This window comes from Bos grunniens, chromosome 29 (genome assembly GCF_055505025.1).
Source record: "Bos grunniens cultivar Pamir isolate PY7600 chromosome 29, Bosgru_T2T1.0, whole genome shotgun sequence".
In the NCBI taxonomy this organism is placed as follows: domain Eukaryota; kingdom Metazoa; phylum Chordata; class Mammalia; order Artiodactyla; family Bovidae; genus Bos; species Bos grunniens.
The window spans coordinates 50,527,183-50,547,821 of record NC_141193.1 but is presented as its reverse complement, the minus strand read 5'-3'; the positions used below and the strand labels follow the sequence as shown (position 1 = coordinate 50,547,821).

Genomic DNA, 20,639 nt, shown 5'->3' with positions numbered 1-20,639 from the left:
AGGAAAGGCCTCAAAGTGGGTTTTATGGGGCAGGTGGGAGCAAAACATTATATAATCATCTTAGAAAAAAATTATAAAATTAGAAACAGTGCTAAGTACTATATAAGAAACAAAAAAAGAGGGGCTATACAAGAGAGTATTTCAGACAAATCTGAATCAGACTAGGAGCTCAGATGAGATTTCCCTTAGGAAATGGCACTTAAGTGGACATTTGAAAGGTAAGGAAGAATCAACCAGGTAAAGAGTGTGAGATGGACAGGAAACCTTTCCAGACAGGTCAGCAGGCATTAAGGACCCTATGAGGATTTTAAAAAAAAAAACAAAAAAAACTTGGTTCAGATAAGGGGAAGAACACAGTCAAATGAGGCTAGAGAAAGATTACTACCCAGGCCCTTTTCCAAAATTACTTGGTTATGGATTAAAGATGAAAGTGTCGCCTTGTATTAAATGCCAATGCCATATTCTCTCTCCTACTTCTCACTCCTTTTTACTGCTTGCCCCTTCTCTAGACATCTTCTAAATGCCCGAGTTCCTCAGATGTCTTATAAGCCCTTTTCTCATTGAATTCTTTCCACTAAGAGTTCTTCCATGCCCATGTACTTGAATATCACATGTCTGACTTCCAAACTTATCTCTCTTTGCTTTAAGCAGGTCAATTAAGTTAATAAATACGAACTGAGCACTAGTCTAGACTCTGGGGATATAGCAATGAACAAAATCAAGTTCTACATTCCAGGACTGGAGGATGAGCAAGGTGGAGAGGGGTAGGTGTCAAGACAAGAAGCAAATGAGCAAGAAAGAAAATTTACGGTCCATCAGATGCTAAGAGCCATGGAGCAGAGGTGACAGGGAGTGAGGATTATGGGGCTGGGGGAAGGTATAGGAATTTGACATTTTACATAGAGTGGCTGAGAAGGCTTTATTGAGAAAGTGGTATCTGAGCAAGTATTTGAAAGAAGTGACAGAGTAAGCCATAAATATACCCAAGGGCATCCCCCTCCCCACCCAAAACCAGCACTTTCAAAGACCATATGATTTATATTTGCTGTGTTGGAAAATCAGCCAGGAAGCCAGTGCCTACAGTGCAGTGGTTGGGGAAAAAATGAAGTCAGAGCAACAGTGAGTAAGGGAAGTAGTGGGGAGGGGTGTGTGGGGAGATCTGATGCCACCATAAGAAAAACAGTTTTCCTGAAGGAAATGGGTAGTTGTTGGAGGGTTTCCCCCAAAGGAATGACGTAGCTGACATGTTTTAACAAGATGACTCTGGAAAAAGATTACTGCAGGAAGGTGCCAAAGCTATGCATAGAGAGGAGGTTAGTGTAGGCAAGAATCTACACTAGAGAATGAATGTTACTTACACAAGGATGGTAGCTGTAAGAAATGGCTGGACTCTGGATATATTTTGACCATAGGATCAATAGGTTGATGATGATTTGGATGTAGAATACAGAAGAGACAAACCAGAATGACAAGCTTTTTGGCTTAAGCAAGAGAATTTTTTGCCACTTACTGAAATATATGATCATAGGAAAAGCAGGTATAGGGCAGGAGGGGATATCAAAAACTTAGCTCTGGAGAAGTTTAAGATGTGATTCGATACACGAGTGTGTGTGTGTTAGCTGCTTAGTCGTGTTTGACTCTTTGTGACCCCATGGGCTGTAGCCTGCCAGGCTCCTTTGTCCATGGAATTCTCCAGGCTAGAATACTGGAGTGGGTTGCCATTTCCTTCTCCAGGGGGATCTTCCTGACCCAGGGTTCAATCCTGCATTGCAGGTGGATTCTTCACCACCTGAGCCACCAAGGGAAAATATCAAATAGACATTTAAATAAAGAAGTGGAGTTCAACGAAGAGGCCAAGTCTGGAAAGACACACCTGGAAGTCACTGGCATACAGAGTGTAATGTAAAGGCATCACATTTTAGAGACCAACTAGGGAGTATCAATACAAAGAGATGAGATGTGAGAATCAAGTTCTGGGGCAATAACTAGTGGTTGTTGAGATGAGAATAAGCAGCAAAGAAAACAGCAACGGAGAAGTCAGCGACGTAGGAAAACCAAGAAAGGGAGGTGTCAAAAGGTCAAGTGCAGAAAGTATTTTCAGAAGGATTCCTGCTGTACTTAGGATCAAATCAAAGACTTAAATAGGAACTACAAGCCACTTCTTTAAGAAGGCTGGCAGCAAAACATTTCCACATAAATCCAATTACTTTGTTTAAAAAAAATCTAGAAGATAAAACTCAAAGAAAAAAGCAAATCAAAGAAGAGTTATATCATGATTCTTGTTTGATAGTATGTAATTCAAGGAAATACTACTGGTTTGACTTTAGTAACTTCTGGGAATATATTTAAATAGCCTATTTATCTACCAAAATTTTTTTTTAAAAATTAACAAGAAACCAAATCTCTGGTGGGAAAGTAAAATAAACACACAATACTGTACATTCAAAACTGTTAATGTGTTCATATCCTTTGATTCGGGAATTCCTTTCCTTTGTTCCTATGGAAATAATTAAAGATGTAGGCAAAGACTTTGCTAAAATGATGCTCATTACAGTGCAAAAAAGTAATAAGAAACATTAGAAACAGCCTGTACATCTCAACATAAGGAACAGGCTAGTTCTGGTTCATCAATGTCTTTGGAAACATATCTATGAATAACTCACTACACTCAAAGTGCTCTGGAAGAGGATTCAGTAAGGTTTCTAACACTCACTGCCTGTAAGTGGCAGCATTATGGGCTTTGAAACATTTTTCTTCCTTTTGACCTCTGTTCTTTGATTTTTCAGAAATGAGCTTATCTTTGAACAACTTAGAAAGGGTTTATGTACTATAATATGAGACTGGAGAAAACTACCTTGTTCCTGCCCAGAGGATAATGTTCTGTCTTCACTCACAGTTGCTCCTGATTCAACTGTCAGGGCTTTACTTTCAGCTTCACTGACAGTTGTAATCATTTCACCCTCCTCTTCAGACACGGATTTAATTGTCCAGAGAGATTTTTGGCTTCGGATCTTATTTAATAATTTTTTAAAAAGAATTTTTGAAGGAATCCGGTGGGTCTTCACTGCTGAGGGAACTAAAAGAAAAGGAAATACAATTTATTCAGCACCTATTACAAATAAAGTAAATTAGTCTATCTTTACACTTAGTTACCACAACCACCACTGGTTAAAACAAAAGTACAACTGTATTTTCCTCAGTATTTACAATTAAACACAATTTTATAACCAGGTATAATTTTTTTCAACTTAAATTTAAATAAGGACACCAAAATTCGATTACAGCTGACCCGTGAACATGCATGTGAATTGCACGTGCATGCATGCTAGGTCACTGCAGTCATGTCTGACTCTTTGCGACCTTATGGACTGCAGCCCACCAGGCTCCTCTGTCCATGGGACCAGGCAAGAACAGTGGAGTGGGATACCATGTTCTAGGGGATCTTCCCAACCCCGGGACTGAATCCACATCTGTTTCGTCTCCTGCAGTGACATGCAGATTTTTAACCACTAGCACCACCTGGGCTCCACTTATGTGCAGATTATTTTCAAATAAATATGTTATCACAGGACTACATGATCCAGGGTTGGTTGAATCTGCAGATATACTGGATACTGAGGCCCAAGTTACAAGCAGAGTTTGGACTGTATGGAGGGTTGGCACCCCTAACCCCTTGTTCATGGGTCAACTGTATTTTTCAATGATCGGCATGCAGCAAGCTTAAAAATGTATCAGGAAGATGCTTATTCCACTTGATAAATGATGACAGAATGTGTATCTCTTAATCTGTGGTTAAGACTAGCATTCAAAATATGTGCTATAAGGTTTGCAAGAAAATAAAAGATTCTGCAGAGGCCAGAAATGAAGTTTAAAGGGGAATTCATGGCAATTGAGCCCAGAACCCATTTTTCTGAAATTTATGCCAAATCGTAGTAACCTTATACTTTGTTCGGACAGCAGTGTGAACACAGGAAACAGGGATAATGCCTAGAGCCCTACCCCAAGGAGTCTTAGAGGAGATCCACATAAAATGGGAACCCCCAAGGACTACCTATCCACAGTGTATGGTGAAGATGAAAAGAAAGTCTGAGTGGTTTTGAACAAAGGCAATACTCTTAGGAATGGGGAGAAAAGAAGTTAAAAGGAAGAAGACTTGGTCTCTAAGGAGATGTGTAGTGAAAAACAGCTTTGTCTTTTTAGAGGTATTGATGCCTCTCATAGCTCTGGCCTGGATTACTGCAGACTGTGGTATCATCATTAACATGAGGAAGACAGAAGGACAAGGCAAGAGAAGATGAAAAATGTACTGTTAGACACTGGCAACTGAAAAAATTCAGAAGGTGGAGAGAGAGATGAAGTTTGGAAGCAACCTAAGTTTGTGCTGTTCATCCTCACATATGAAGTGCCTAGAAGCACAGTAGATTGCACCGTAGAAGCACAAAATCTAAAAAGCAAAAACAAAAAAATGCTGACCTTTCAAATGAACTGAGTTTATCAAATAACCTAAGTAACCTAAAAATCTTCAGACTACATATATATATATATATATATATATATAAACATTCCTCCTATGTATATGAAAAGGATCTTTAGTGACGGAAATCTGAAGTTTCCTCCCCTTATCACTCCCATTAGTATTAGGCACTGTTTGTAGTTAAATTCAGAGAAGGCAATGGCACCCCACTCCAGTACTCTTGCCTGGAAAATCCCATGGGCGGAGGAACCTGGTGGGCTGCAGTCCATGGGGTCGCTAAGAGTCGGACACGACTGAGTGACTTCCCTTTCACTTTTCACTTTCATGCATTGGAGAAGGAAATGGCAACCCACTCCAGTGTTCTTGCCTGGAGAACCCCAGGGACGGGGGAGCCTGGTGGGCGGCCGTCTATGGGGTCACACAGAGTCGGACACGACTGAAGCGACTTAGCAGCAGCAGTAGTTAAATCAAACCAGCCTTTCCTAACTGCTGGCAAATGATTAACATTTTTTCCTATAAAATACAGCAATATTCAGGTCAGAAGTTTTTACCATCTGCTTCACTAGAATGTACTGTTTCAGCTTCTGTCATTGGAATGTTTTCAGTCTCCCCTAAACTTTCGTGTTCCATTGAGAGGTCCAGTTCTTCGTCTTGGATCTGATCAATCACAGCAGGCAGAGGCTCTGGTTCAAGGTGCAAAATCAGGTTTCCTTTCACCTCTCAATAAAGAAATGCACAGACATGTTTCCATTCCAAAATGACTAAAAAGAACTTGCACATAAAATTTTAAAGCTCATCACAGTTTCAAGTTTAAAATATGAGCACCTCTTTCAAATGAGAACTTTCAAAACAAAAACTGCTTCATCAAGACAAATGTATTTTCCCACAAAGACATTTAATAAGTAACATTTTAATGACATTTAATAACATTTCAAAGTAAACTTTGAAAGTTTACTGAAAACATCTTACTTCTGTCTGCGTTGTACATGTCTTCAAAGGCAAATTCTAGCTCTCTCTGCCAATCTTCTTTCATTTCACTGCGTTTGTATGGAAGTTCCACTAGTTGTGGTGGCATCCGTGCTACCATCAGTCTCCTGCGTGCCAGGTCCTCTTGCTGGAGCTGCTGGAGTTCTTTCATTAGTTTCTCTTGATTCTTCCAAGAATAAAGAGAAATAATTAACAACTGAGTCACACACTTTGGATAGTAACATTAATAGTGAGGAAATCATGAAGGAAATTAAAAGTGGAGAAATCATGAAGACAGGGGCTGTAGTTCCATCCCCTCCTTTACCATTTGATCAAATGCCACAAGACACTACGAGTTGGCCCTCCATATCCGCAGTTCTTCCAAATCCGCAGATTCAACCAACTATGGACCGTGCAGCACCACAGTATTTACCATTGAAAAAATATGCAGGTGTAAGCTGACCCACACACTTCAAGGGTCAACTCTATTATGCTGGCAAGTAATATGAGAAGATGGTTTTGGTTAGGCCACAAAGCTTCAAACGTGTCTGTCAGGTCTCCTTCCTCGGGACAGTCACAAAGCTACACTCTAATTAAGGTGCCACCGCTCCTGCAATGTACTTTTTTCAGTTCTCTATGCTGCCAGCAGCAGATACCATTCTCAAGTGAGCACCAAGACTCAGGGAGATTGTGGCTTAACAAATATTTCCTGTTATTCCACACTATGCTTATGATTAAACAGCTAAGTAGTGAAGAAGGGAGGAAAACCCTGGGAAGATTGACTGTGAAGTCCACTTTCTTAACCACTAAACACTACTAATTTATGCAAGAATGTGCTCAGTTTATATTACTTTTCATGTTTTTTTGCCTGTAGGTTTAAAACTTAGATGAAATTCATCTTTTAGCTTTTATAAACTAGGGGTTTATAAACTAGGGGTTAACCTGACTGTAGTCTCTCTCCATGGAACTTCCCAGGCAGGATTACTGGAGTGGGTAGCCATTCCCTTCTCCAGGAGATCTGCCTGACTCAGGGATCCAACCCAGGTCTTCGGCACTGCAGACAGATTCTCTACTGTCTGAGCCAACAGGGAAGTCCTAGTGATAAAAACTAAAAATTTAAGTCATAATTCAGTTCAAATTATACAAACTAAGGCATCTAATTCTGTGGCGTCTAATTACCATAGAAGTGCATAAAAACTCATTCTTCAGATGAATGTTTAAAAATCCAAATGTATTAGTCAAATTCAGAAAAGAAAATCAGACTTCTAAGAAGAGGAATCATTTCTATGCTGTTTCAAGAATAAACATTGAACAATAAGCATGACAGATGCAATGCTATAACTACAAAGCCAGCTTTCATCATACATATTTTACATCTCTGCAACAAAGTTCAATGCTTCTTGACAGCAAGGATTGTGACTATTTTTGAACAATATTCTGCAAAGCCAACAAGTCCTTTGCTTGGTAAATATTTAACGAATCGAATCTGAAAATCCATAGAGCACAAATGTAATTCAAATAACTAAACTAGAAAAGTGATTAATTTCTTCTTGGGCTATTTTTAAACTGATTAATACATTAAACTTTTAATATATTCATTAGTACAAATTTTAGAAGAAAAATGAGAACAGTTTCATCCAACCTGAATTTGAAACGAGGAGGTAAAAGCAAGTCGGAAAACTTGGAATAACATGAATCAGAGACGCCGTTTTCCCATTCTTCAAGACTCTGTCCTTTGAGACTGTTCCCTGTCAGTTAAGTCCTACAGTGCCATCCGTAAGGCCATCAGCAGAACTGAATGCTTACTTGAGCCAAATGGATCTTTTTCATTGCTTGGAATCCCCGGGCATGTGCCTTCTCACTCTGTTCCATTTTCTCTTGCGCTGCCTGCTTCTGTAGTTCTTCTAATCTTTTAGCTTCTTCTTCAGCAGCCAAATGAGGATCTGGCTAGCAGTCAATCAATAACATTTTAGACAAATAAAGTATGAAACAAAGTGGTAACTAAAAAGCAAAACAACCCTAAAATCATGTTTTTCTATTTATATCAAATTAAATGATAACCAGCTACATATATTCTTTCAAGTTATATTTTTAAATGCCCACAATTATCAACAGCATGTATGTATGAAAAAAGTCGAATTGTTAAACAGTTTTACAACTTGTTCATTTTAAAGTAAAGTACACTATACTCATCCAAATAATTCCTCCATCCTATTTTTATTAAGAAATTCTACTAAAACAACAGTGTTGAAAGGTAAACAAATAATAGTTAAGAAATCACAAACGTCAAAGGTCATGAAAGCCATTAGCACTAAGATTTGCCTTTGGTTTTCAGCCAAAATTTGCTGCTTGGCTTGCACCTCGGGAAGGCCAAATAATCAAAACACCTTCTTTAACATAATTTCTGGCTTACTAGAACTTGTGCAAATCAATGATCATGTGGTTGTACAGTGAGCCATTATTTCATTAACATAGCAACATTAAATGTGTGCATGTGCGTTCGGGGTGGGGCATGGAACATAACCTGGATTTACTATTATACCTAAACATTCACTTTCAAATACAAGTAAGCATTTCAAACATAACTTTAAGTAAAAATCTTAAATATTTTACATGGTAAAAATCTATCAGTCAGTGAAACAATAACCACAAAAGCTATTACCACATATTTAAAATTATTTATAACTCTCAAGTAGTGAGATAAATAAAGAGATAGCTAATGAATTAAGAAAGAGTAGGGACTTCTCTGGCAGTCCACTGGTTAAGACTCTGCCCTCCCAATGCAGGGGATGTGGTTGGATCCCTGGTTAGCAAATTAAGATCCTGCAAGCTGCTCAATGCAGCCAAAAAATAAGAAAGAAACAAAGAGTGTAATGGCCAAATAAATGTATGAAAAATATTATATTCCTTTTGAGCTAATAAATATTTATGTAAATCCTTATTAACAAAGGTCAGATTAAATCAAAGTTATAACCTCTATAAAATTATTCAGTGTATTAACATGTAAAATATTAAAATGAATTTTAGGAGCAACATTTCATTTAGGCCATGAGGTTTTTAAGAAAAAAAGTTATTTGGGGATTCTTAACATCATGTGAGGGTGAATTAAAAACCAGAATGTCAACTATGATAAACCAAAATTTGAAGAGAAGGAAAAACTTCAAAACACACAACATATATAATAAACAGACTGAGTCCAGATATAATGATATATATAAAGAGTATCAATAAAGGGTCAGAGAAACATTAGACATGCCAAACAAGTTTTAATCTGACTGCTGCTGCAGCTGTTCAATTGCTAAGCTGTGTCCAACTCTTTTGGACTGCAGCCTGCTAGGGTCCTCTGTCTGTGGAATTTTCCATGCAAAAATACTGGAGTGGGTTGTCATTTCTTTCTTCAAGGGATCTTCCCGACCTAGGATCAAACTCACATCTCCTGCATTGGCAGGTGGGTTCTTTACCATGTAATCTGACCATTCAATGTCAAAACAAGGTTTTACAAGTAACTGTTTTCTTTAAGAAGACAATCTGCTGAAACTTTGTGTCAATGCAATTAAAAATTTAAACAAGTATCTGGTTGAAATAATTGCAAGATTCTATTTTTACCAGCTGAACTCAAAAGATATATGTGAAATTTGCAAAAGTGTAAATCCCAAGCAAAAATACTTTTTAGAAAACATGTTTCTGAAAACCCCTTTCCCATGAATTGTAATCTGCAATACACAAAACAGTAAGTGATTAAATATGCTACTTCTGCATCTTCTACCCAAGACATATAGGTCGAAATCTGTTCTGCTTGTCTGCTGACATTTCTGGATCTTACAGCAAACAATACAGTGGATCTGATTAGAAAAATATTTCTAGGATGAAAAATCCATTTTAACAAGTGCTGCGTACAGTCATTGACAAAGGAATAAATCAGATGAAAACATCCTTAGTATAAAACAACTTTTTAATACTAATATAAAGGATGAAGAGCAGGAGTAATTTAGGAATTTCAAGCCTATGAAGTTTTGTTTGTGTGTACAGAACGTAAATGTAGCACAAAATTTAGAGAATAACTGGCTCTAAATAGGAATATAGCAGGTCAATGTCATCATTCTGTCAAAGACAAACTTTATAACATACAACAGACTCTACCAAGTATAACCACTTTATCAAGATATTCAAACAAAACATGACAGCAACTCTCACATGCTAAAAGACTGACTGAACGAAATGAAAGTGCTTATCTGGAGAAAGCAGCTGAAGGAATAACTGAAATATATGCCAAGAATGCAAGTAGTTTTATAAGATACCTCCTATAAAGATCCTATCATTCTACTCAAAGAAAGATTCTAAATTATTGCACATGTGAAATAAGCTTAGATGCAGATGAAAATACAGAGATTTGTTATCTGGGAATTCAAGCACATTACTGCACTATCACATTTTAAACCCAAGGTTTACAGACAGATTTTTCCTAAGTGATGGTGTAAGGAAGAAAATATTAGAATGCTTTAGTATGCGGGACAGTTTTTATAAAACTGCATTATAACTACTAATGTAATCTTCAAGTCCAGAAATTGAAGAGAAGGTAGGTCTTTTAGTTACTGTCAAAGAAAAAAGTTTAAAAATTTACTGTGACACCATCAGTGATACCCTATATGACAGCTAAAAACAGAAATGTCTTTCATCAATCTTAGTATAAAATATATGTTTAATACTAATAGAAGGTATTGAAGTTATAATAGTATTTTACAATTTAAACAAGCTTCAAGATTTATTCCTTTCTTAGAAGTTAACTTTATGATGGTAATACTCATCTTGTGTCTTGATCAAATATTAACACTAGCTATTACAGAATTTGTTGCATTCTAACCTCCACATGAATGCTACACTGTGAAATAGTGTATGTATCTAGTAGATAAATATATCTTAACATGAAAAAGGTGAAAATTCACTGTTACAAAGAAACAGCAATTATAACAAGGAGTAACAATTGTTTGTCACCCTTAACACAGATAATTAATTTTTAAGCCATATCATTTCCTACAGACAAGGATATGATGTACGCTGTGTGCTAGGTCACTTCAGCTGTGTCTGACCTTTTGTGACCCTAAGAACTATAGCCCACCAGGCTTCTCTGTCCATGGGATTCTCCAGGCCAGAATACTGGAGTGGGTAGCCATTCCCTTCTCCAGGGGATCTTCCCCACCCAGGGATTGAACCAGGGTCTCCTGCATTGCAGGCGGATTCTTTACCACTGAGCCACCAGGGAAGCCATGAGTACAGTAAGACGGCCATTTTCATATGTTGCAGTCACTTTTTAAAAGGAAATTTAAAGATCTATATCAAGTATCTGTGATAAAATGTTATACACTGTGGAACCTATAATTTCTCTTTTAGACATTTATTCTAAACATACAATCAGAGCTGTAGACAAAATATACACAACATGGCTTTATTGGTGGTCCTACGGTTAAGAATCTACCTTGCAATGCAGGGGACACCGGTCTGACCCCTGGTCCAGGAAGATCCCACATGCCGCGAGGCAACTAAGCCCACGCACCACAACTACTGAAGCGCACGGGCCACAGAGCCCGTGCTCCACGACCAGAGGCCACCACCACGAGCAGCCCGAGCAGTGCAACCGAAGGGAGCCCCTATTCTTCACAACTGGAGAAAGCCAGCGGGCAACACCAAAGACCCAATGCAGCCAGAAATAAACAAATAAATTTTTTTAAAAAGCTATAAAAAATGTACAAGATGATTATGTTTGCATTATTTACAAAGCAAAAAAAAAAAAAAAACCCCTCCACAATAGAATGGTTAAATAAACTCCATAATGAAATATTTAAGTAGCTATTAAAAATCATGTTTTAAAAAGCATGTGTATGTTTATACACAAATAATGAAAATGTATTAATTAAAAATACTATAATGAATCCATTAATGTATTAACCGATTACTTTTTCGTGATGAAAACTTAGGTGTTTTACATGTATCTAGTTTCAAATTTCTAGAGTATGTATTCTTTTTATGTCAAAAAAACTTTTATGGTAAGAAAATTAAATATATCAATTTAGGAGGCCAATCCCTTTCATTCATATTATATCAACATTCCATTCACATTCAACATGACATTGTAATTCAAAGCATATTTAAAAGATTTTTTAATCACTATTACCCTAAGACAGTTGGTAAAGCTGTTCAAATTTTGATATCTGATAACAATATATGTAGAACAATATATAACTCAATTCAATGGACAGAGAAATAATAAAGTGAGAGTCATGAAAAAAGTCAATCACCTGCTTTGTGTCCACCTCTCTATTCACAAAAGTACAAAGATGATGGTAGGTAGAACTGTTCGTCTTCACGTTAGTTTTCTTTACTTCAACATTCTGAAAAATGAAACAGAAAATAGATTGTTAAGTTGGAAGTATTCATTTTCATTTGAAGCAGGATCCATTGAAAAAAGTAATTTTATATTTTAATCAGTTATTCTTTATTTTTTTTCTTCATGAGAGCGTGCACTGTATTTCCACTAATCTGAAGTTTAGGTTTAAAAGTCAGATTGTATTTCAGTAAGAATAATGAATAGGTGACACTCTACAGTTTACTGTATGACATCAGGAGGCACATAATGGCAAGGTGTGCCTCTATTACTGATTTTAAGTTTGCTCATTTGGTTATGATGTTTCATAATCAATGATAAGAGAAAGTTCTCTTTTGTCTTTTCATAATCACTGAAAGAAGAAAGTTCTCTTTTGTCTAATGGAAGTAGGCCAATGAATAAATGCAAAAGGATGATAGATACTTGTGATGCTAAGTATCATCTCCCAGATTATTTGGAAATTGAAAAGAGAAAAATTTACCAATATAATTGAGATCTCTTGTAGCCACATAACCAAATCAGACAAATACAGAATACAAGAAATTAGTCTATTCAAAAATTCTGAAATAAAAAAGGGTTGGGGAGAGAATGCTTTACTTTGAAGACACAAAGCAAACAGAAGCAAGAGGTAAACCTTGACTGGATCCTGGTTACTTTTCTTAGTGTGATATTGTGGCCACATAGGAGAATGTCCTGGACTAACCTGGTGGTATGGTGGTAAAAATCTGCCTGTTAATGCAGGAGATACATTCAATTCCTGGTCGGGGAAGACTTCATACGCCACGGAGCAACTAAGCCTGTGCACCACAACCACTGAGGCTGTGCTCTAGAGCCTGGAGCCATGACTACTGATCCATGAGCAGTAACTCCTGAAGCCCATGCCCCTAGAGACTGTGCTCCACAACAAGAGAAGTCACCACAATGACAAGCCCGCGCACTGCAACAAAGACCCAGCACAACAAAAAATAGAAACAAACCTAGAGTTTCGTTAGGAAAAGAGAATGTCTTTATTCTTAGCAGAGGTACGTTAAAGTATATGGGGTGAAATGTAACCTATAAATATACGTTCAAATGTATACATTTATATCTTCAAATGTATACACAACCATTTGAAATCTACACATAATGCAAAATGAAATCTACACACAAGCTATTTCTTATACTCTTCTCTGTATTTAAAAATTTTTCATAATAAAAATGTTGGGGGGAAAAGTACCACCACAGTTTAACATATAATTCGTATTTGCCAAATCACTTACACAGACAATGTTTTGGTCAGTTTAAAGTTTTGACCTTGACTTGTTAGGGCTTCCCAGATGGCTCAGATGGTAAAGAATCTGCCTGCAATGCAGGGGACCTGGATTTGATCCCTGGGTTGGGAAGATTCTCTGGAGAAGAGAATGGCTACCCACTCCAGTATTCTTGCCTGGGGAATTCCAAGAGGGTCAGAAAGAGTTGGACAAAACTGAGCCAGTTTCACTTTCGGCTTGTTAGAAACATTAAGAATTATGACAAAAGTAATAATAATAATTTTAAAAAATGGGCAAAATACTGCCTGCCTTTTAACAAGGCACTGGGGGAATGGCTGAAATCTGACTTCTCTGTTTGGATCTTACTAGATCAAATGTCACATGGCAGATGTCTAACATAAAAGTAGGAAGGCTGACAAAACCAGAGGCTTAAGATGAGACTACCTGGTACTGAGGCTGATCACACATACATAAAATACTCTTGTCTATACAACAAAATAATATATCCTGTATTTGTATTTTTTAAATTTCTGTTTAACTTTTTTGATAAACACACCTATGTAATTTAGATAATGATCCAAATGAGTTGTTTTAATAACCACAGCAAGATAATCTGAGCAGGAGAAGCAATACCTTTCAAAATTAATTTCTGCTTAATAAGTTCAATGTTTTTTTTTTTAAAAAAAGCTTCAAATCACAAAATCACACATTTTACTCTCACAAAGAAACAGACTTTTCTTACCATTTCACATAATCTTATGTGAAGTTATTAACTTATCTGGACCTAATTTCTGTGTCTATAAAATGATAACTATTTACAATAGCCAAATCTTGAATGTGGGAAAGTCTTTAGGGCAAATAATCCTTTTCTTTCCCAATAAAATAAAAAAGGTTACAGTTTTTCAAACAACAAAAAAATCTCAAGACAACTGGAGAAAACTGAACACAGACTGGGTATCAGATTATACTGGGAACAACATATATTAGTATTGTGCTTTAAAGTCCTTTAACATCAGAGATACAAACTAAAGCATTTGTGGGTAAAATGCTGTCTATTATTATTTTTAAATATTCTAGATATGTATTACCAGTACAGTTAAAAACTAAGTTCAAACAAACGGCATTTGGATGTGCACTGAATTCTAACAGCAAAGAAGAATTACTATATCCAAGCTCCCATACCCAGAGTAATTCACCTCAAAGAGAGCTGGAGGAGGGGGTGGCAGACTTGCAATTTTGGCAGATCTCTCCTTTTCCACAAGCAGAGCTTCTTTTCGAGCTTTTATATGCCTTAAAAAATAAAAGATGTCATAAATTAATCTCTCAAATAATGTTACAGTACAACTCAAAGTTAAAAATATAAAAGCCATTACAATCTTAAGAAATCCTCCACAGCCTGATCCCACAGGCTCAAATGCTATTTAATAGAGTGCATACACATGTGAGAAAATAAAGAGTAAAAGCGGTGTAGCTAGACATAAAGCTCCATAATGTGGACTGACCCAACAAACATCTAATGTTCTTTAGAATAATTTGGAATTATAAAAACCTAAAAATGATAAAGAGGGGCCACTGCATAAAATGACCACTTCTGACTAGCTAATAGGTTCTTTCATTTTTACAATATGCAAAAATCTCATCAATGACTTGCAGAGTCTATAACCTCTTTTAATGTTCATAATTGCACTGATTTTTTTCTTTTTATATCAGAGGCAGACAGATTTTGGTTGACCTGCATTCTAAACTAGTAATACACTTCTTCAGAAACTCAGTAACTGCTGCTAAAGTCAGAACAGAAGAGAAAGTTCACTTGTTAGTATGTACTCCCCCAACTGCATTATTTTAAACCAAGTTTAACAAACACCATGGATATACTATGTAACTTTTAAAAAGTATCCAAGTTTTAGTTTTAAAGTTTAGTCACTCAGTCATGTCCAGCTCTGCGACCCCATGGACTGTTGACTACCAGGCTCCTCCACCCATGGGATTATCCAGGCAAGAGTACTAGAGTGGGTTGCCATTTCCTTCTCCACACACACAAAAAAATATCCAATGTACCCTTTAATTCCAGCCATATCACTTTCAGTGGAGAATACGGTAAAAATTACTATTACTTTACCAGGTTTTTTGTTTCATTAACATTTCTTTTTGATTTTTCTGTACTTTCAGGGCCTCTTTATGTCTCATTTCTGCCTTTTTTTTCCTTTCTGCTGCCCGGTGTGCCAGAGCATTTAAATCAGGCTCCTAAAAACAAATATTACTTAAAATGTCATGTTAAACAAGACTAAAATGGCAAATATATAATATGTGTGGTACTCTGTCAGGGCAAAAATCATGAAGATGTATTCAAATGAAAACACTGGCTATAGCACAAAATTAATGATGAAATAAATAAAGCTACAAAAATCTGATATCAGAACTTAAAGCTATTAATACTAAAAACACAAACTAAAGCCAGGGACCAAGAATATTTTGATTGACAAATTCTTTAAAGAGTTCTTCCTGACTAAAAGTTTGGTTACAAAGACATGCATTCTTGGAATCCAGCTTGTTTATTTTGTGTGACTATCTCTGGGACCACAATCTAGGATTTTCCAACCATAAATCAGAAGAAACAAGGTCAGGGAGTAGTCTTAAATACTGAGTTAAGTACTACTTTGCCTTTGTGAAAGGAAGAACTCAAGTGTATACACATTTAATTACACATTAAGGAGGTATGAGGAAGGAGTGATAATGAAATCAGAAATCTGAATTCATCCCACCGAACTTGTCCAAAATGACTGAAATGAGTAACAACTTGTAATTCTGAAGGTTACTATTTTATTCACCCAGTTGTTAAGGACTGGAAAAGAATAATGTTTGCTTTTTTTATGAAGTATAGTTTGATTTACAATGCTGTGTTAGTTTCAGTATACAGCATAGTGATTCCGTTATACATACACATATACAGCTGTTCTTTCTTGGATTCTTTTCCCTTGTAGATTATTATGAAATACTGAGTATAGTTTCCTGTGCTCTACAGTAGGTCATTGTTGGTTATCTATTTTATATATAGTAGTGTGTGTGCTAATCCCATTCTCCTAATGTATTATCCCTTACCACCCACCAGTGGTAACCCTAAGTTTGTTAGAGAATAATGTTAATTTAAACATCATAGAAAACAGATTTTCCTTCACATGACTCTTACCAGAAAATGAATCAAGTAGGATTCTTAGTTATATTAAATTTACAAAAACATTCAGGCTGCCCACAGCAAATTCTATACATGAAAACATTTTTATCAGTGTCTAATAACACAAATCTACTTTTAACAAGTATCATTACCACAGACAGGTAGTCAAATAAGTGCTCACTTACATTTTCTTTGGCTTGTTGATGCCCCTCTCCCATATTTCTTAAACTTGCCAAATACAGTTTTTCCAAGTTCTTGATTTTCTGAGTTTGTGATTCCACCCATTCTGTCCTTAGTTCCTCTGCCAAACGAGTGAATTGCTGATTTCTCCTCTGTTTTATATCTTCTCTTATCTGTAAAGCAATATCTCTTTCTTGTTCTCGAACCTAAAGGATGAATATTTAAGATTACATGAAAAGAGGCTTACTTCAACTTTTTGGAAAAGCTCTTTGGAAACAGGATCCTAAATGAATTTGATTCAGGTATTAGATATATCAATTCTCCAGAATATTCACAAGATATTAGATAAACCCTATTTAAAGCAGAAAATCCAGGTGAAGGAGAAAAAACCAAAAATAAGACTTACAAAGTTCCCTGATAAGCCATTATGTTTCCTCCCCAGAGACCTAAGGGGACTGCCATTATCATTCTGATTTGAGCAAGTTCCAAGAGTTGGTGATGGACAGGGAAGGCTCATGTGCTGCAGTCCATGGGGTCACAGTCAGATACAACTGAGCGACCAAACTGAACTGAACTGAATGTAAAAAACTGGCTTCCCTGGTGGCTCAGTGATAAGGAATCCACAACCCAGTCCAATATTCTTACCTGGAAAACCCCCACGGACAAAGAAGCATGGCAGGCTACAGTCCATGGGGCCTCAAAGAGTTAGACACAACTTAGTGACTTAACAACAATAACAATGTAGAAAATACTAATAATTTTGGGGACACAAAGAAGTTGACACTATGTTCCAAATAAATCTCACCTGCAGCAATCTTAGTTTTCGTCTTCTTTCATAATCTTCCTTTAAAATGAAGGCTTCCTCATTAGGACTCAATCTCAGCTTGCCAGCATTCACTCCCTTTCTTTTCATTTTCATGTAGTACTTTAAATATGAAGGTTCTGCATTAAAAAAAAAATATATATATATATCTATTAAAAATAAGACAGTAAAGATTAGAACACTTTTTAAAGGGCTGTAAACATGGAATGATTTGGGTAAACTAAGTTCAACTTATTTATAAATAGCAATCATTAATTCAGCACTTAAATTGGTAGTTCTCAGATGGGGAGAAAGCAGTTTAGTGGTGAGTAAACCATTTCAAGCATTACTTGATGGACTCTGTGGGAGAGGGAGAGGGTGGGAAGATTCGGGAGAATGGCATTGAAACATGTAAAATATCATGTATGAAACGAGATGCCAGTCCAGGTTCGATGCACGATACTGGATGCGTGGGGCTAGTGCACTGGGACGACCCAGAGGGATGGTATGGGGAGGGAGGAGGGAGGAGGGTTCAGGATGCGGAACACATGTATACCTGTGGTGGATTCATTTTGATATTTGGCAAAACTAATACAATTATGTAAAGTTTAAAAATAAAATAAAATTCAAAAGAAAAAAAAAAAAGAAAGCTGAGCGCGAAGAATCGATGCTTTTGAAAAAAAAAATGCAGTCTAACAATTGTTAAATCATGAAAGTTTGCTGAAAAGATGTTTTCTCAATTACAGCCATTTATAATATTGAGGACTTGACAATAAATTTCATATTAAAAAAAAGAAAAAATGCTTCCTCATCTGTGGCAGATTATTATTTACCTGTAGTATGTGGGACCTGACTAACTCCTACTTGAGATTTCCAGAGTTTACCCAGCTTAAATATAGAAAACCACAAAGATTTCAAAAGGTGTGTTAGCGCAGAATAAATGCTTCAAAATTACAGTTTAACACTAGAACTCTGATAACTTGTACATAACCAGCGAGACTACTATACTGCAAGGGCTCCTGGCTCATATTTCAGCTCCTAGTCTGTGATATATAATACGATCACCAAGTGTCATTGTATCTTAGGGAATCACATTAACCCCTCTACAGTAAAACAACTCTTCAGTAATTGGTGGTGTGATTTTTAAATGAAATCATTAAACAAAACTCCTAGAACAAAGTTATATTTTTAGGTTCAGTCCAGGGTTTAAGATTCCTAGATCTAGTCTTCTATTGCTCCTGTTTACACTCAGGTGTTCTCAATCGCGTCTCTAGATTATAACATGCCCCAATTTGGGGAAGTCTGGCAGGGAAAAAACGAAAGAATTTAAGAATCTATAGTTTTTATAAAATTTAAAAACCCTCCCCAGGTGATTCTGTATCTCCTTGTTCCCATTATTGCCATTTTCAAAAATTAGACACTTCAAATCAGTACATAACCATGATTTCATTTGAGATCAATCTCTTTACAATGACCAGGAAGGGAAATATGGTAACCAAACACTTAAATCTTTCTGAAGATAGTTTTCTGTTGTTGTTATTGCCCCATTTGACTTGTGAGAATCCTAGTTCCCTGAGCAGGGATCAACCTGGGCCCCCTGCAATGGAAGTGCTGAGTCCTTATCACTAAACCACCAGGGAATCCCCTTCTGCAGCCAGTTTAAGCAGCACTTCCCTGTGAAACTGCCCTCCAGTGATTCTTGCTCCACCTGCCTGTCCCGACCTGCCTGTCCATAAGAAATGTTACCCTCATATTCATATGAGGACTAACCTACGCTGCCTTGATATTACCTTCCTCTAGTTTTTCATCAATAACTTGCCCTTTCTAATTAGATTCCTTAACAATAAGGATAGAGGCTCTGGTTTTGTTGTTTTTTTTTTAATATCCAAATTAACCACGAATAACTACCACCACGCAGTATTTCACATACTAAGGATAAATACTGTTTTCACTCAGGTGTACAAATAGCGACCAGAAGAATTTGGGGTTATCTAATAGGAACTAAGGGCTTTCCTGGTGGCTCAGTGGTAAAGAATCTACCTCTCAATGCAAAGACCTGGGTTTGATCCCTAGGTAGGGAAGATCTCCTGGAGAAGGAAATGGCAACCCACTACAGTATTCTTGCTATTCTTGCCTGGAAAATCACATGGACAGAGGAGCTTAGCAGGCTACAGTCCATGGGGTTGCAAAAGAGTTGGTACATGACTTATTAACTGAACAAACAAAAATAGAAACTAAAACTTTTTCACTGAACTCTCCATCAAAAAGAAGGCAGGAATGATCTTATTCATGGTTGTATGTGCAGAGCCTAAAAGCTGCTTTGCTCCTAAGTAGGTCCTTCAGTGTGCTGACTGAATGAATGACTCATTCAATGAGTTAATTCATATAAAGTGCTAGATAGGTATATGTGGTCACTGTTACAACCTGATGACAAAAAGGAATAACTGCTTACATGTGAAAAATCTTTTCCAGCTGAAACCCACTCAGCTGATATTCACAAGGCTTTGGTAATGTACTCTGAAAGTGCCAACCAACCATTCTCTATTTTAGACAAGAATCAAAGGCCTCTTAGGTTATTGACCTGAGTGACAATATCTACTGGCAGAGCCAAGAGAAGAATCTGGTGTTTCTTATATATGGCTCCTAACTTTCCGAAATGCTAAAATATAGGGAATAAGGAAAATTTTGTTTAAGCCCGTATTTTTTGCAAGAGGGGATTGACAAGAACTAAACAAAGAGACCCAACAAAGGTCCGTCTAGTCAAGGCTATGGTTTCTCCTGTGGTCATGTATGGATGTGAGAGTTGGACTGTGAAGAAAGCTGAGCACCGAAGAATTGATGCTTTTGAACTGTGGTGTTGGAGAAGACTCTTGAGAGTCCCTTGGACTGCAAGGAGATCCAACCAGTCCATTCTGAAGGAGATCAGCCCTGGGATTTCTTTGGAAGGAATGATGCTAAAGCTGAAACTCCAGTACTTTGGCCACCTCGTGCGAAGAGTTGATTCATCGGAAAAGACTGATGCTGGGAGGGATTGGGGGCAGGAGGAGAAGGGACGACAGAGGATGAGATGGCTGGATGGCATCACTGACTCGATGGACGTGAGTCTGAGTGAACTCCGGGAGTTGGTGATGGACAGAGAGACCTGGCGTGCTGCGATTCATGGGGTCGCAAAGAGTTGGACACGACTGAGCGACTGAACTGAACTGAACTGAAACAAAGAGAAAACAAGTAATCCTGTAATCTTCAATTTCCTTTTCTAGAGGATTACAGGAACAAGCATGTTTGTTATTTTTACCTAAGCTGTGACAGAATAACTGTTTTTTCTTGTATATCATTATCTTAATTTTTACACTTGTTTGGAAATAATCTGATTTAGTATTCCCAGCTTCTCTAAATGTCAACCACAGTACAACCAC

At 37.0% G+C, this 20,639-nt stretch overlaps 1 protein-coding gene across 50 annotated transcripts in view; it reads right to left on the bottom strand.

Annotated features, from left to right (window-relative positions):
* Nucleotides 1–20,639, bottom strand: part of CEP295 (centrosomal protein 295) — a 54,898-nt gene that overhangs the window by 32,196 nt on the left and 2,063 nt on the right. For 26 of the 50 annotated variants that reach the window (XR_015157651.1, XR_015157643.1, XR_015157644.1 and 23 more), the window contains exons 2-10: nucleotides 17,227–17,363; nucleotides 16,427–16,627; nucleotides 15,189–15,313; nucleotides 14,266–14,359; nucleotides 11,734–11,826; nucleotides 7,247–7,387; nucleotides 5,444–5,627; nucleotides 5,026–5,193; nucleotides 2,855–3,076 (exon numbers count right to left, since the gene is read on the bottom strand). Coding sequence is in view for 27 of the 50 variants with exons in the window: in XM_086383974.1 (XP_086240100.1) it covers nucleotides 2,855–3,076; nucleotides 5,026–5,193; nucleotides 5,444–5,627; nucleotides 7,247–7,387; nucleotides 11,734–11,826; nucleotides 14,266–14,359; nucleotides 15,189–15,313; nucleotides 16,427–16,627; nucleotides 17,227–17,363 (1,365 nt within the window). In the remaining 23 variants the exon portion in view is untranslated. Of the gene's footprint in view, nucleotides 1–2,854; nucleotides 3,077–5,025; nucleotides 5,194–5,443; nucleotides 5,628–7,082; nucleotides 7,388–11,733; nucleotides 11,827–14,265; nucleotides 14,360–15,188; nucleotides 15,314–16,426; nucleotides 16,628–17,226; nucleotides 17,364–20,639 lie in introns of those variants that run through there. The other 24 variants (XR_015157657.1, XM_086384004.1, XM_086383985.1 and 21 more) reach the window with 7 other exon arrangements.